Source organism: Brassica napus, chromosome C3 (genome assembly GCF_020379485.1).
Source record: "Brassica napus cultivar Da-Ae chromosome C3, Da-Ae, whole genome shotgun sequence".
Taxonomy (NCBI): domain Eukaryota; kingdom Viridiplantae; phylum Streptophyta; class Magnoliopsida; order Brassicales; family Brassicaceae; genus Brassica; species Brassica napus.
Window position 1 is genome coordinate 27,219,759 of NC_063446.1, and position 16,739 is coordinate 27,236,497.

A 16,739-nucleotide genomic window follows, 5' to 3' on the forward strand; every position below is an offset into this window, starting at 1 on the left:
GTAACCATATATCGTTCGGATTCGGGTTATATCGGTTCAGTTCGAATATAAACAAAGTAAAAAACAAAAATTTAAAACAAAACATAAAGAAAAACCTCTAAATTAAATAAAAATTAATCTATCACACATAAATTTGATAAAATAACCGTAAAATGTTAAATCAAACATGAAAACAAAATCATTTGTAAACAATATGCATTACCTTATAGAGAATAGACTTGTTATTTCAATGAGCAAATTATAAAGTACTTATTTATAACTAATTGTGTACTTAGAACATTTATTAAAATTTTAATATTTATTTCTATATATCATATCACCACAAATATTGAATTTTATAACTGAAACACTTATATATATATATATATATATATATCAAAATATTTATATTGACTATTAATTTCGGATTTTTCGGGTTACTCGTTCGGGTTTGGTTAATAACTCTTCGGGTTTGAATATTTTTTGTACCACTCTATAAGACCTGTTTGAGTATTTTTACATTTTGGATCGGATAACGGATCGAGTTCGGTTTCGAATTTCGGGTTCCGGATTTTATGCCGAGGCCTAGTTCATATCTTAGGAAGATTCCAAAATAAACCTTTTTATGTGCATATGAGACGGTGGCGGGAAGCTTGAAGAAGCAAAACGGTCCCATGCGACGCCGTATCGGAGCAGCTACCTTTCTCCGCCATAGAATAGAATAAATGTGGTCCATTAGTCTGTTTCGTTTCTGTGGTTTCTATAATAACACATCAAATCCAAATGCTTAATATGGTATGACGTCTAACAACTATGCTACTTGAATTGTCATTAAATACGTGGTAGATTTCTGTCTTCTAATTTATAAACTTGTAACTTTGTGTTGATTAGTATCTATCTTGGAAGTTTTTTCATAGCGTCTTTTAATCCTATTTTTGATATTTGATTCATCAAAATAATTACCGAAATTGAGTTCTAATATATACATGATCAATTCATTTCAGATTTGAATTAAATGTTCATAAACTTTGATATAATAATCTTAAGAAATAAACATTTTCGACTCAAAGGAAACAAAACCTAAATGTCAAGCCCTGCTTTTGAGTTAAGTCATGAGATGGTAATATCAATGTATATATGCATCTTAATGAAATTAAAGTTCTGCCGGCCAACTTTAAATTGATTTGAGAATATGTTAAACAGGAAACATGTTAAAATATTGAAATTCATTGAGAAAAGAAATCCAAAGCTAGCTAAAAAGGCGATATAGTTGTCAATAATTTATTTTGGCTGTAGAGTATGAATTGAAGAGCCCCCACACCATCGTTCCTTTGATAATAACTTCATACCTACCGTACGTACCAGTGTGTTTATAGTTATAGTCTTGAGTTAAGATCATACAAAATCATAATTTGTTAGGTCTGATTTTGTCTTAATAACGAAGGGGATTGTAAGTACTCCTACACATATTATTATTGTCCTTTTGTAGATAGCAAGTACTTCTTCACAAGAATACACCTTCATACTCTTTATATATTCACTTCAACTCTCACAACTTTCACAATATCTTTTAGTATCTCTCATTTCTCCATCTTTTTTTTCTTCCCATGCCCAAACAAGAAGAAGCTTTCTTCTCCCGACACTCTCTTCCGGATTCAGAACATCTTAATCACCGATGGAAACCGTTAAGACCTCCAGGTTCATCACCGAGGTGACTCCCGCTAAGTTGATATCTGCGACGAGAGAGCCATTCAAGAACATGTTGACCACAATCTCCGAGGAAGATTTCGACCTTGAAGAGTTAGTCAGAGCCACCGCAGAGAGACTCTCTTCGTCGTGTCCAGGCTTCTCCTGGTCTCTTGGTCACTACGCCAAGACCAACACACTCTCTTCTTGTTAGACCATTACATTTTTTCTTTACTTTTCAATAAGATGAAGACCTAAAAAATCATGCGTTTCTTGGCCTAATCTTTCGTCAACTTGTTTAAAGAGAATCTATTTGTAATCTCTCAGCATCAGAGCTGTTTGCTTAATTTTATATTTCTTTTGGCTTCATTTTAAGTTGTTACATTTTTGATCGATCTTTCTACGTACTACCAACAAACAATCCATTTATTTTTGTCATTACACAAAATCAAAACTAAAGCCAAGAATGCTCATATCTTAGTCTACACTGGACTAAACTATGTACGTTGTGTAAATCATCCATAGTGGAGAAAAAAGTTCAGAGAAAGCACAAACTATTATACAGTATGAGATCTTTTTTTTTCGTTAATTACTTGTTACTCTCTTCCAAAAACGTAACAATAATAAAAATTAAATTCACTTTTCACCCTCACAGGAAAAAAAAATCTCCGTCCGTTCTCTCTGTATCTCACACAACCAACGGGAGCGATGTGATGAAAATGAGGACTTAAGCGCGTGTAGAGGGACCAAATTGAGACTTTGAACCGGTTAAGCAAACCATGAATGGTTCACGAGTATTTCTTCTTGCCAATTTTCCGGAGCCGGTTTACAAGATGCGCTTTCAATTCATCTGGAATCTGAAGGGAACTTGATTTTACATCTCCTATCAACCTCCTCCTGCACAGGGTCCAACTGTTAAGTCACGGAATGAGTTCTAAGAAAACAGGAAGCTACAAGAAGTCAGAATCCTATATGTGAAAGTTCCAGCTAAGTATAACATAGAAGTTAGAGAACAGAAACAATGTCGGGTTTCACACTTTCACTTACTTTAAGTCGTTGCTATCTTCCCCATCTCCTCCTGATTGCTCTGAACACAATCTCTTCTTGGCACGCATGGAGGAGTGTACTTGATCATACCATCCGCATGTCCGTAGAAATGAGGACGCGTCTTTCTTCAGGCTGAGGAAAATATGCAAACACATCCTATGTTAGTTACTTCATCAGATACAAGAGGAAGTTATTAAGAAGAGGCATAAACCGAAGTTACCTCTCTTTAATTGCTTCAAGTTCATGCCGAGACGGTTCGTCTTTTCTAAGCAAAATGCAGGGGTCTTTCTTTGTCGAAGGGGCCAAGACTTTGGACGGGGTTGTGCTAACACCGTCCTTTTCAATTTCCTGGTGATCAGTTTCATTTTGTGAACCATCATTACTCTTCCATGGATGAAGCAAGTTATCTTTGTGATGATCACCCCCATTGCTGGAGCCGTTAGGCTCATGGGGATGCAATTTCACTTCATTGTTATGACTACTACTACCTTGTGCACTGCCGTTTTCTTCAACTCCACTGCCACCATTTTCAGTACCGAACTTCATCTCAGAACACGTGTAAACCTTCATTGCCGAAACGGATCCAATATTCTCTTTATCCGAATCTAGAGCTATGTCCTGAACTTGGCAGCCATTGACAGTAGGAGTGACCCTTTTGGAACCAAGGTTGACAGAAGTACTGATATTTGCATGCGGCTTCAACGGAGCCTTTTCAACTCTGGGAGGAATAGTGTTGCTCTTGTGAAGGGACTGCTCTGCTCGTGGTTTCATGTTAGCATTGGGACGAATAAACTTATGGGGCTTTGAAGAAGACATGTTATTATCTTTATGGAAGTTGGACTGCTCGGCTCGTGGATTCATGTTGACATTATTAAGGGGACCAATAAACTTCCGGGGCTTTGATGTCTCACAGCCATTACCATCACGAGAAGTAGTCCCACTGGATATTACCAGAGTTTTAGCAGATGCCGGTCTCTGGTTGGAACGGCTAAAAAGTAGAATATAAGCTTTCTCCGACAAAACCTCTTGCAAGGTGGAGATCGAGACGAACGAATCATTACAGCAATACCATTGGCCCAAAGGATCCTACAAAAGGCAGTTAAAAACAAAGTCAACAAGCAGTTCAAGAGTTAGTGTTGCTACTTGCTAGAAAACCGAAAAGCAACAAAACAAACCTTAACGTATGCATAATAGTGCCCTGATTCAGGAGAAATTCCAGAATGCACAATGATCCCAAAAAGCTTGTACTCTGGTTGAGGGTCCTAAAGTGTTTTTAACAGTCCACCGATTAATAAAAGGAGCTGGGAAGTTCACTTACATTGGAACTATGAAAAACCTCACAAGCTAAAGTACTATCATGATATAATTTCAAAGATTTGAAATAACAGAAAGATACAACAAACTTGAAATATAGTTGAAAGTGTCCGCATCTTGTACCTTGCTTGCTTTACTCATGAAGGTGGAGAGAACCAGAATCTCACCAAATGTAATGGGCTTATCAATCTTCCCACCAAAAATTCCCTCAAATCTCTGATATTTTTTTTTACCAAACAACATTTAATATATGTCTACTTAGAATAACACTCAACAGAAACACACTATACTTACTTTCAATTGGACAACAAGAATATTAGGGGCTTGAAGTAATGACATCTGCTTCCTCGCGGTCACCAGTTTCTTACAACTAAACAAATAAAAAAAAGTATGTTAGAAAAAGGAAATATAAACTGAAACATTCTGAAACAAAGACCACTACTAGTCATACCACTCACCTTTCGCATTTATATTTATTGTTGCCATCTAAAATCTCTGGCTGAAAAAACTTATGCATTGATTCCTTCACCGAGCTACTATGCAAAATCCCAAGACTAATATCCATAATCTCATCCCCCTTACTAGACTCCGCACCGCATGGCAAACACTTCACCTGGCTCTGCAGCGCACCACCAAAAATCTCCTTCACAACAGTATTCTCTTCACTAGACTCGGCACCGACACCTTTTGGTCGAAACTTCTTCAGACGGAGAGACGCATTGTGGCATGCATCAAGCAGATACCGCAAGAACTCGTGAGCATCCTCTTGACGCCCCAATTTAAAATGCTCGGCAAAAACTTTGAGGCAGTTTAAAATCCTGTTTGGTGCATCGGTAGCTTGATCTATACTAAGAGACCTTGCTATTCTTTTCTCAACTAAGCAAAAAGGACAGTCCCGTTTCCTCTCCCCATTCACATATGAGTCGCCTATCAAATTCGAACATAGAGAAAAAGCTTAACAACAAATGAAAAATAATGAAACAAAAAGCTTGTAAATAGTATATGCACACGGATTAAGAAAACATTTAATTTTGCATATTTACAAAATAAAAACGGTATTAAGTATACATCTAACCATATATTAGTTAATACAAAAACAAACCGACGATATTGTTAATAAATTTTTCATTAAAATTCTAAAAGGGACAGTTATTTTGAACTCATGAGCAACTTCGTCCATAACAGATCATCCTATATACCTAATAAGCGAAATCAAATCGGCTAGCTACTTAACGAAGAGCTTCGAGGAAGGAGAGAGACTTACAGAGAGAGGAGTGAGTGTGACTAAGGCAATAATTAGCGAAAGGAGGAGTGTAGGTGAGGCACTGAAGGACACTGTTGAGGTAGCACGTGTTGCAAAGGTTCCTCAACCCTAAGGGAGGACCGTTTCTACGCTTCTGAGTGAGGAGACTCGGCATCCAGCTCATCTGCAGTTTAGTTCCCCTCAAAATCGGTTCTCCTCCGCCGGATAAAAGCGCAGAAGCAACCGCTCATCGCTGGCTCGCCGCAGCGGCGAAGCCAACAGATGCGATCGCATCTCTCGATGCCGCCACTGCTAGAACCAAGCCTTCTCCGGCTTCTGCTCTCGCTAGTTTAAGCGCATAGGGCTCCTCGCGTCAATCGTGTGATCGGAATCTATTGATTTCGATGGGGAAGAGTTTGGGAGGAAGAAGAGATCGCTTTCGTTGGTTGGTGGTAACTGGGACCTTAACTCCAATGTACCCCGTACCCATCACAAAAATTCCCTTTTCACCTTTTATTATAATATATTATATTTTTCATTTATTTTTAAATAGAAAAAATGGTTAATTACGATTTTATAATAGAGATATGAAGTATTTACAAGATCCAACCACGAAGATCCGACCCAGACCAAGCAAACCGGACAGATCCGACCCAGGTAGACCTAAACGTCATCGTTTTTGTGTATCTTCAACTCTCTTTATTTTTTTCAACTCCGGAAAACTACATTTCTTTCTCGATAGAAAGGAGCCTTCAACGGCGACAAACCCTAAAATCCCCGACTCCTCCATTTTCTTCGTTTCTTCTTCTTTCTCTGTGATAATCGAGTTCGCCCATCTCCGAATTGACTTCATGCGTATTTGTAAGTGATTTATTGTGGTTGATTCTCTGTGATATGTATTTTAGGTTAAAAAATTGGAAAAAAATTATCAATAGACGAAACTAAAGTATTGTGCTAGTTTGTGGTATGAAATTGGGAGAGACATGGTGAAATTGTGCGATTTATGTTATGAATATGTTATGATAGAAACTATTTTGGGGATTGATTTTAGACTCCTATTTTAGATGAAATTGTGCGATTTTCATATGTTTTTTTTACTGAATAAGTTGAATTGGTAAGATGCTTGTTAAACCCGAGACTATAAATTAGGGATAAAATATATATGAATCGGATATGTTTGGTTTTAATGGGAGTTAATTGATGTTGTGTTGTTGTTTGCGGTTTGCATTTAGAGTGATTTAGTGTTGTAATGTCTTGTACAGGAAAGTTATGAAGGGAAATAAAAAGGTGGCAAAGAATAAGGGAGTCCCCAATGAAAGGCGTCGTCTATCTCTTAGGCCGAGAACGACCCCAATTACAAAAACATCAGTAATTCCTGAGGGGAGTAAGAAGAGTAAGAATAGTAAGAAGAGTACGCAAGAGAGAGAACCGAGTCACATATCGCTCTCAGTCACAGATGAGTCCGAAAGGGAGGGGTCTGAAAGTGAGGTATATATTTTGTATTCATTGTAACTGTTAGTGAAAAATGCTGACTTGTAATTAGTAGTACTGCTAGACTTCTTGTATTACTAGCATTACTAGACTTCTTGTATTACTAGCATTACTAGCATTACTAACATTACTAGCATTACTAACATGTATATATGTATTTTCAGAGGAGTAAGAAGAGTACGCCAGAGAGAGAACCGAGTTACCAATCGCGCTCAATCTCAGATGAATCCGAAAGGGAGGGGTCCGAAAGTGAGGTATATATTTTGTATCATTGTTACTGTTAGTGAGAAATGATGACTTGTAATTAGTAGTACTAATAGACTTCTTGTATTACTAGCATTACTAAGTACTAGCATTACTAAGACTTCTTGTATGTATTTTCATTGCAGGAGGAAATGCAACCACCGCAACCCCTTGAGTTATACTTCAAAAGCAGGGAGTTCACGAAGATTTGCAAGATACAAACCAAGTGCTATGTGAGCGCAACAGTAAAAGTCATCAAGGAGACGCTTAAGAAGGATCAGGCCGAATGGTTCACGAGCCATTCCCAGTTTCGACATTTCTTTCACATGCCAGAGGAACCAAACCTGAAGCTCCAAGGGATGTGGATGTTACTCCTGCACACCATTTGTACTCCAGAAGATGATGTTGCATGGTTTGCGGTTAATGGTGTACCCATCTGCTATTCTATGAGGGAGCACGCCCTCATCTCTGGCTTAGACTGCACTGAGTATCCGAGAAAATATAAGAAGATCGGGGGTCATGAGTTCGTGAATTACTACTTCCATGACATAGAGAAGATCACCATCACTGATGTGAAGCAGAAGCTGTTGTCTATGCCGGATTGTCCAGATAAATTGAAGATGGCTGTCTTATTTTTCCTTGGTACTGTTATCAGAGGAAAGCCAAGGTATGAGGGAAATTTAGACTCCTTCATATTGAGGATGGTGGATGATTTGGATGCTTGCAAAACATTTCCCTGGGGTCGTCTAACATTTGAAGATTCAATAAGGGAGATTAAGCATGTGATGAACCAATTAAAGGGAGAAGTGACAAAAGATGCAGTCTCCTTTCCTGGTTTCATAGTCCCCTTAGAGGTAAGCATATAATTTAGTAAAAGTTTTAGTTGTTAAATAATTGAAAATCTGACATGTATGTGACACTGGATTCTATAGGTTCTGGCTTTTGAGTGTATTCCTGCTCTGGGGAAAGAGTTTAGAATCTATCAAAAGAATCCTTGTGCGGACTGTCCAAGGATGTGCAAGAGCCGGTTTACAAAGACCAGTATGAGGGGCTATCCTTTGGAAGACATATACCGAGCGCTTGGAGACACAAAGGTACATGTTTACAGTTATAGTAGAAGCTAGTAGAACATAAAATTTAATTAGTGTTATTTTTTTTTCAGACTATTCACAGTGTGTTGGAACCAAATATTGGTGAGGAAATGTTGTTGGCTCGTATCATTGACTTGGAACGAGAGTATGACCGTCAGGGCAGCCCAAGCGAGACTTGGAACCACTGGTTAACTGTGAAGCAGAAGAGTATTTGGTGGGAAGAGCTGTATGATTTAGATCAAGCTGCACGAGTGTTTACAAAAAAGAAGGACGAAGAAAAGGTGACGTTTGCAGAAGCATCATCCTCTGATTCGAGCTTGCAAGGTCTGGAAAATAGGCTTTTGGATTTCATGGGAGAAGCATTTGTTGGACTTAACTTTACGGTGGAGACAAAGCTGGAGGCTGTTGATTTGAGGCTGGGTGGAATTGAAAAGAACCAGCGGCTGTTGAGATGCAGGGCTAAAAAAATAGAAAAAAGGCTAACATCTATCGAGAATAAGGTGAGTGAGAAGCCGAATCGTGGTGAAGACATGGATTTTGGACAGTGCGATAGTACGGATTTTGGACAGTGGGATGTGAAGGAAAAAGATGATGCTGAGGAAGAAGAGAAGGAGAAGAGTGACAAAGAGAAGGAGAAGAGTGGAGAGGTTGATAAAGATAAGGAAAACAGCGAGACTGATGAGGAAAATGATAGTGAGCGAGAGTTGAACGAACTGAAGGAGAGATGTAGAGTACAGGCTGATCAACTATGGAGGGAAGTAGAGGCAGCTGAGGCTGAAGAGGATCAAGCAAATGACGAAAGGAAAGAGGCTGCAACCAATGAGGAAAACATTGAGAATAGTGAGGATGATGAGAAAGTGGAGGCATCTGAGTCTCCAAACAGTGAGCCTCGTTTTGAGTCTCCGATCAATGAGCCTCGTTTTGAGTCTCCGATCAATGAGCCTCGGGTTGAAGCAGATAAAACTCCAACACCACCATCTGGTGGTAGGACTAAGGCAATGGCTGCGAGGAGAGTAGTTCATTCACCACCAAATATGTGGCCAGTAGTGGTGGAAGCCAAGGAAAAAGCTATTGAGAAAGCTGTGGAGTTAGAGAAAAAAACTAGTGAGGAAGTTGTGGAGGCAGAGGAAAAAACTAGTGAGAAAGCTGTGGAGGCAGAGGAAAAAACTAGTGAGACAGTTGTGGAGGCAGAGGAAAAAACTAGTGAGAAAGCTGTGGAGGCAGAGGAAAAAACTAGTGAGAAAGTTGTGGAGAGGATGGATGGGACCAAGGAAGCTACGAGGCCTAGGATCAGGCATAGATGCAAGGAGAAGACAATGACGTCTGGCAAACCGACTCCTAAGAGGAGGGGCAGACCAAGGAGGAGTATTGCTGATGCTGCACCAAAGAAGAGTGATTGCACACCACATGCATCTAAGGGAAGAGGGAAGAGGAAGTGTGAACCATCACAGTGGGTGCAGACTCCTTTCACGAGGGGGAAGAAGCCTAAAACAAAGGCTTAGCCTAGGAGAAGCCTTATGTATTTAAGATGTTAATTTAAGTATTTTGGATGTTTAAAACTTGGTAGGAGAATGTTTTATGTTTGGATGTTTAAAACTTATAATGCTTTTGAATGCTGGTATGTTGCAAAAGACAGGTTTGGAAAACTATATTTACAAATGTTACTATGGCCAAAAATGAATTAGTTGGATAACTGGATTTACTGGGGGATTATTGAGACCAAACCAAAATATGTAAACATGTAAAATGCCAAAAAATAGCAAAAACGGAAAACACATGTAAAATGCCAAAATATTTAATATTTAAAAAAGTAAACACATGTAAAATGTGCAGCCGCCATATTTATATTTAGTATTATTTTAACACTTAGTAATACACGGTAATCTTCAAGGTATCAGTAATACTACTATCCACATAGTAATACTTTGGCAATTTTGACGTTTATCTAGTTAAACTATCACACAATGGAAGATTTCGTAGTAAAACCAATGATTTTACGCCATAACTATCATTAAGAAGGACATTTACATAAATAATTTACCAGAAAGACGTACTTTGTTTGATGCTCCTTACTCTACTTGAACCATTCACACACTAACATTGAAAGTTAAGGAAGTTTTCTGAGAAACTGATAAGCTTTTCTTAAACTATTGAAAACAAGCATAAAAAATAGTTTGAATCTACGTAGTTATCATATACACGGTCTATGCATTGAAAATAATCATCGAAAATAGTCTGAATCTACGTAGTTCTCATATACATGGACTATATATAATGGTTTAAATAACACATAATAATACAAGTAATTCTCAGTAGTCCAAATAACACATAATAACACCAGTAATTCCCAGTAATTCAAATAACACATAATAATACAAGTACATCCTAGTAGTCCAAATAACACATAATAATACAACTACATCCTAGTAGTCCAAATAACACATAATAACACCAGTAATTCTCAGTAGTTCAAATAACACATAATAATACAAGTACATCCTAGTAGTCCAAATAACACATAATAATACAAGTACATCCTAGTAGTCCAAATAACACATAATAATACCAGTACATCCTAGTAGTCCAAATAACACATAATAATACCAGTACATCCTAGTAGTCCAAATAAGACATAATAATAAATTTCAACAATCAAACACCTGAACCCGAACCACTTCCACATTCAAAATATGCTGCAAGACCTTCTCCTCTGGCTCTGCCCGTGCCTCTGCCACTCCCTTTGCCTCTTTTTCCTCTTCCACGAGATTCTCCTACTGATGAAAACCTTGTTTGTTGTGGTTTTCCTTTCTTGACTTCAAAATCCGGAGGAAGTATTTTCTTTGCTCTAACTTCTTCTGGTATAACCCAATCAGACATATGAGGAACAGGATATATTATCCTGTGATAAGCCAAAGCCCATTGCTCTACCAAATATTACTTAGAACAATACCCAGATAGATGGAGTTCCTTTCCTGCTTTATGTGTCATGAATGTGGCAGCCGCGACTGCATGCACACATGGGTATTTGTCTTTATCAAATTGCTCACAGCTACAAGTGTACATAGCCATATCAACGGTATAAACCTTCCCGTCAGCACCTTGCACACTGTACTCAAGATGGAAGTTGTTTAACTCTTTAACTGTGAGAAACCCTCCTTCAACACATCTTTTAGACATTTCCTCTTCCACAATAGGCACAAGCTTCAGGTTGTATGGTACTTCAGCTGCCTTCTTCCTATACTTGTTAAACCATTCAGCCATTTTTGCAATGATTACATCAAACATTGGCAGTAAGGTGTACATTCTCGCTCCCCTAATAACACCATTAAAAGATTCTACTGAACTGGTGGTGTCGACATTGTATCTATCTCCTTTAAAGTAACATCTAGCCCATTTCTTCTCTTCAACACTTTTGTCAAGATACGCCGCTGCACTTGGATACTTCCTGCGAAAAGCATGATAAAGGTACTGGAACTCAGCCACTGTATAAGCATGTGCGCATTCTCTAAACTTGAACGCACAAGTATTTTTGTTGTTATGGACGTGGCCTTTAACATTCTGAGATAAATGCCATATACAATACCCATGTTCGGCCTCAGGAAACACTAGACGTACTGCCTTGATTAAGCTTCTGCTTCTATCTGAAAGAAACACCAATCCGGGGACATCAGTTATCGCTAATTTCAACTGTTCCATAAACCATATCCAGCTTTGATCATTCTCACCATCTGCTACACCAAATGCAATTGGGTAGTGGTGATGATCGGGATCTTGAGCTGTCGCAACAAAGAGAACTCCACCATAAACATTCTTGAGGTGTGTTGCATCCACAATGAGGACTTTCCTCATTGCACGGAACCCTTCTACGCTAGCTCCAAGTGCAAAAAACAGATACTTAAATCTTTGGTGCTCATCCACTTCTACAAGTGTTCTTGTGGCAATATTGGTTTGTTCCAGCATGTGCATATAACAGTGTAGTAAAGTAAAACTCTCTTCTGGACTCCCTCGCACTTCATTAGCAGCTTCTCTTTTTCCTCTCCATGCGGCGGTGTATGATACTTTCACACCAACTTTGCGATGAACCAAATCGATCAGAACTTTGGGAACTAGTGTGTCAAATGTACCAGGATAATCTTGAGCCAAAACAGATGCAACGATTTGTTTTGTGCCTTTCCTTATACCACGCAGTGTTCTAGTAGTAACAATAGAACATGTATGCTGCTTGATATAACTTCTAACCGTCCAGAGATCTGAATTCTCTAAATTTGCAACTCGCACAAACCACTTGCAACCTTCTTTGGCTCCTCGACATTTAATCACAAATCTCTTAGTATCCGACTTCTTTATATCAAACTCAAAACATTTCTGATGTGAAGCTTTCTGAATATGAACTTTTGCTGCCTCCTTGGTGGTAAATTCTTGACCTATAACCATATCCACACCATCATCCCATGGCTCATAGTTAGCTGCTGGTCTTACTTCTGTATCTTCAAACTCATTGTCATCTTTTCCGTTGCCATTCTCATGCATCTCAATGTCTTGGTGATAAGTGAGCACACCACCAAAAAACGTCATTATCATTTGCATCATTCTCAGTATCATCTTCATCACCAACCTCTCTTGTAACGACAAAACATGTATGCTGCTTGAAATAACTTCTAACCGACCAAATATCTGAATTCTTCACCATTGCAACTCGCACAAACCACTTGCACCCATCTTTGGCTCCTCGGCATTTAACCACAAATCTCTTAGTATCCGACTTAATTATATCAAACTCAAAACAATTTTGATATGACGCGGTTTGAATAAGAACTTTTGCTGCCTCCTTGGTTAAATATTCTTGACCTATAACCAAATCCATACCATCATCCCGTGTCTGATTGACACCATCATGCATCTCAATGTCTTCGTCAAAAGTGAGCACACCACCATTACCATCTTTATCGCCAGCCTCTATAGTCTCTCTATCAGATATACCAACATAGGCATCAGTTTCATCATTCTCAATACCATCCTCATCACCAGCCTCTATAGCCTCTCTATCAGATAGACCGACATAGCCATCAATTTCATCATCCTCTTCTGAAAATTTCACTTCTTCATTGATGAACTCCACATGTAGAACACTTCTACACTTCTCATGGTTTACTTGCAGTAGATAACCAAAGATTTCGTCATCATTCCGGATGTATGATGGCTTGTACGAATACAATACCATTGGAAAGTAACTAATCTTCACTTTCACCTTAGATTCATCTACCTTTATCTTTCTGCAAATACACTCAACCAAACCAGAGTAAGTGATCTCCTCCATTGACTTCCTAAACAAAATCGTGTGAATTTCATCTTCTCCTTCACCATCTCCTGAGATCCATTTTATTTCAGCCCTATCTTTCATATAATATCCCCCATAATCAAAACAAATGAATGTGCACTGCGGATTTTGCATTTTCCTGAGATAAAATAGAATAACATTAGTATTATCATTATTAGAGTAATTCCAGTAACTCTAGTAATTCAAGTGAATTCTAGTAAAACTATTTTGCCTTAGTAATGCGTAGTTCTCCTAGTAATACCCAGAACTTGTTCTTCCACAAACTAATCCGTTTTTAGGACGTTGTTGTTAGGATTTTACATTGACGTAAATTATACTTGTTCTTCCACAAACTAATCATCAAAAACTGACGTAAATTATACTTATAACCTCTTACCACAGTTTTTAAATTCGTTTTTAAACTTTGTAATTATCATCAGAATGAAATATCTCCATGATATACATGACATTTTAAGGGTGATTTTACAAAAAAAAATCACCTAAAACGAACAATAATTACCTTCTTTAGGAGCTTCCAAAATCACCAATGGAGGATGAAGAGGAGGAGAGAGTACGAGGAAGAAGAAGAACATGTGGACCAAAGAATTTTGATTGGTTAAGGTTAGGATGTGGGCCATGTAGGTATTTGAATTGTGGTTGGTTTTTAATTGAGGAATAAATGGACAAATGCTAGTTTAAGGAGTGCAACAATAAAGGGGTGAGATGAATAGGATTGGGGTAATAAGCTTGAGTTTAGGAGGTATGGGGTATATGGAGTTAAGGTCCCGGTAACTGACGAGGGAAGAGTCGGGAGACCCCACCCACCCAACAACAAACCCGTATTTACTTTTTATTCCTACTCTTCGTTTTTATTTTTATTTTATTTTTAAATGCAAATTCCACGTAGATTTACAGAAAAGGAAAGGCGCCGAAAAAGGAAATCGACGAATCGTAACGGTATAATCTTTACCTATGTAATAATTCTACTTTTATGACATTTATGTGAATAATAATATTAGCAGAAGGTTACTGTGACTAAAAAAATCATAAGAAGTGAACATATCGATTTGACAGGGTACGTAAAGTTTTGTATGAGATGTAATTCGGAAGGTACAAATAACAAAACAAGTGAATCGGGTTTCTTGAGAGGCGGGTCGCGGAAATAAACCCAATTTTTGATTTATTTAAGGCTTCCAGACCTATGAACCCGAGCCCATGAACCCCATTAGAACTCTCAATGCGATGACCTTACCCAAAAAAAAGTGGACCGGGTTAACAAATCGAAAGAGCAAAAAACAAAAAAAAACAGAGATCCAGAGAAAGAGAGGAAGATTTGACCGCTAGAAAGGGCGATATAGAATAATGTAATCACTAGGTTAAGATCCGCCCCTTGTGTGGAATCAACATTATATATATATAAATTATTTTATGTATTAAATATTTTTACATATTATGAAATAATAAATATATTTTATATAATTAAAAGTCAGTAACTATTAAATATATAATTAAATTGATGCGAACATATAAATCAATTTTATTAATCCAAGAAATATTTTTTTTTTATATTTGATAGGATATGTTATTAAATTTAAATGATACTAATATAGATAATATATTTTAGTATATTTTTAATATTAATGTCTATTAAATGATGATTTCTACTCATATAGTTTTTTTGATCATTTGTATCTTTTATAGAAAAAAAATTAAATTACTGATAACAAAATTTTCATTGTGGGACTAATAGTTTTAGTACTTTATAATTTAAAAAAAAAAAAGTTGTCAATGATTGTTCAAAACTTTTATCAAAAAAATTGTTCAAAGTAAATTTTGAAACTAAAATATTATATTTTATATGGTTTATAGTTTAATTTAAAACGATATATATATTAATCTTAATAATTAATTAAATTAGATTTTTTACTTATATAATTTTTGTAATCATTTGTATTTTGTCATAACAAAAATTTTAAACCATGGATCATAAAATTTGAATGTGAGACTTTTAACAGTTTTGGTAATTATAGCCGTTTGTAAAAATTCAAAATATAACATATACATAAAAATCTAAATTTTTATTATATGATTATTGTGGTTGTTTAATTTATTTAATAGTTTAAAATTAAAAAAAATATACACTATTTTTATCAAATCTTTATTATTCAAAATCATTAATTGTCATATATATACTTTAGCCACATTAGGCAATTCCGTAAATTTTATTTAAGGAAATAATAAAGTACATTAATGATGAATTTATTGTTAGTTTAATAAAAAACTTATTATATAATTAGATGGACCAACATATTTCTCTAATGATTCTAAGAATCATTCTAGTGATGACATGTGGCTACAAAAAGAAGTTGTAATGCTTCTCAAATAATATATAGGGGATACGTCACAAATTCATCTCTCGTAAAGCCTCTCCGATCAGCCATTGGAATATGTGATTGCGATCTCTGATCACCGGAAAAAGTTTACATTCTCCCTTTCACGATCGCATAAAGCTTTATTTTATCTTTCGTCGTCTCTTCTTCCGGAAAAGTGCCAATTTCTACCCAAAAATTTCAGTGCCAAACATATTTTCTAAATATATATATATATATATATTTTACTTTAAAACTCTATATTTGTTAATATATATCGAAAACAAATTTATAATTTATATCAAAAATCTCAACCAAATCGAAATGCATAATAGTTTTTGAAAAATCCAGAAATAACTAAAATTTCTCAATTTTTAATCCCATATCTAGTTTTAAAATACTTTTGGAGATTTTGGTAGTTTTATACTAGGTTTTTTTTTTTTTGGTAACTCTGGTATCTGGGCAGCCACGTTCCCAACTATCTCCCGTAGGGGATCCAGCGCCCCAACGGAAGGGATGTTAAATCCGTTATGGCCAAGGCTCGAACCCGGGTGGCGGGCAGTACAGTTGTACCTCCTTTACCACCAAGCCACGAGCGCTTGGTTAAAAGGGTTTTATACTAGGTTTTTGGTTGATTCATATACTTTCATTAATTTGAGTAGCTTTTTACTGAAAATTTCAAACAATTTATTAATATTTTAAAACTATTTTTCAGATTATTCGATAATTTTGATTTTTTGAATAATTTGGATATTGGATAAATTTTAATCTAGAAACAAACCAACCTCGATCTGAAATTTAAAAATAACCTAAATTTATGGGTATGATATTGATAATCTGAAATCCGAAAAAGGGTGCCTAGACGATAGACCCATCATCAAAAAGAAAGAAAAACAATTGGCTTCTGAAATTGTTATCCTTCCCTCGAGATTGTGAACGATAATACGAAAGAGAAGTTA

The 16,739-nt window shown here is 36.6% G+C and overlaps 3 protein-coding genes across 4 annotated transcripts; 2 read left to right on the top strand and 1 right to left on the bottom strand.

The window, feature by feature from the left end:
* The first annotated feature begins 1,498 nt into the window (after nt 1–1,498).
* LOC106387062 lies at nt 1,499–2,034 on the top strand. Its single transcript, XM_013826876.3, has one exon. It carries the CDS (start codon nt 1,655–1,657, stop codon nt 1,877–1,879), a length of 225 nt encoding a protein of 74 aa, XP_013682330.1. The 5' UTR covers nt 1,499–1,654; the 3' UTR covers nt 1,880–2,034.
* A 133-nt stretch (nt 2,035–2,167) lies between these two features.
* Nucleotides 2,168–5,730, bottom strand: LOC106387061 (ubiquitin carboxyl-terminal hydrolase 25). Of its 2 annotated transcripts, none has more exons than XM_022699521.2 (8): nt 5,291–5,730; nt 4,485–4,953; nt 4,321–4,396; nt 4,150–4,242; nt 3,888–3,974; nt 2,933–3,798; nt 2,713–2,844; nt 2,168–2,577 (listed from the first exon to the last, which is right to left on the bottom strand). In XM_022699521.2, the coding sequence occupies exons 1-8, from the start codon at nt 5,451–5,453 to the stop codon at nt 2,454–2,456; spliced, it is 2,010 nt and encodes a 669-aa protein (XP_022555242.1). In that variant the 5' UTR covers nt 5,454–5,730; the 3' UTR covers nt 2,168–2,453. The 2 variants fall into 2 exon arrangements, with proteins under 2 accessions (XP_022555242.1, XP_013682329.1); XM_013826875.2 differs by having other exon boundaries at nt 2,168–2,562; nt 5,291–5,727.
* A 262-nt stretch (nt 5,731–5,992) lies between these two features.
* Nucleotides 5,993–9,641, top strand: LOC111209512 (uncharacterized protein At3g43530-like). Its single transcript, XM_022709451.2, has 2 exons — nt 5,993–8,097; nt 8,166–9,641. Exons 1-2 carry the CDS (start codon nt 8,017–8,019, stop codon nt 9,594–9,596), a joined length of 1,512 nt encoding a protein of 503 aa, XP_022565172.2. The 5' UTR covers nt 5,993–8,016; the 3' UTR covers nt 9,597–9,641.
* Nucleotides 9,642–16,739: the final 7,098 nt, after the last annotated feature.

Excerpts from the sequence above, each read along its gene's own strand:
- LOC106387062 (XM_013826876.3), top strand. The coding sequence starts at position 1,655 with ATGGAAACCGTTAAGACCTCCAGGTTCATCACCGAGGTGACTCCCGCT.
- LOC106387061 (XM_022699521.2), bottom strand. The coding sequence starts at position 5,453 with ATGAGCTGGATGCCGAGTCTCCTCACTCAGAAGCGTAGAAACGGTCCT. Across the intron at positions 4,954-5,290 it reads TCACACTCACTCCTCTCTCT|GCGACTCATATGTGAATGGG; the intron begins GTAAGTCTCTCT and ends CGAATTTGATAG. Across the intron at positions 4,243-4,320 it reads TTCTTGTTGTCCAATTGAAA|AGATTTGAGGGAATTTTTGG; the intron begins GTAAGTATAGTG and ends AAAAAATATCAG.
- LOC111209512 (XM_022709451.2), top strand. The coding sequence starts at position 8,017 with ATGTGCAAGAGCCGGTTTACAAAGACCAGTATGAGGGGCTATCCTTTG. Across the intron at positions 8,098-8,165 it reads GAGCGCTTGGAGACACAAAG|ACTATTCACAGTGTGTTGGA; the intron begins GTACATGTTTAC and ends TTTTTTTTTCAG.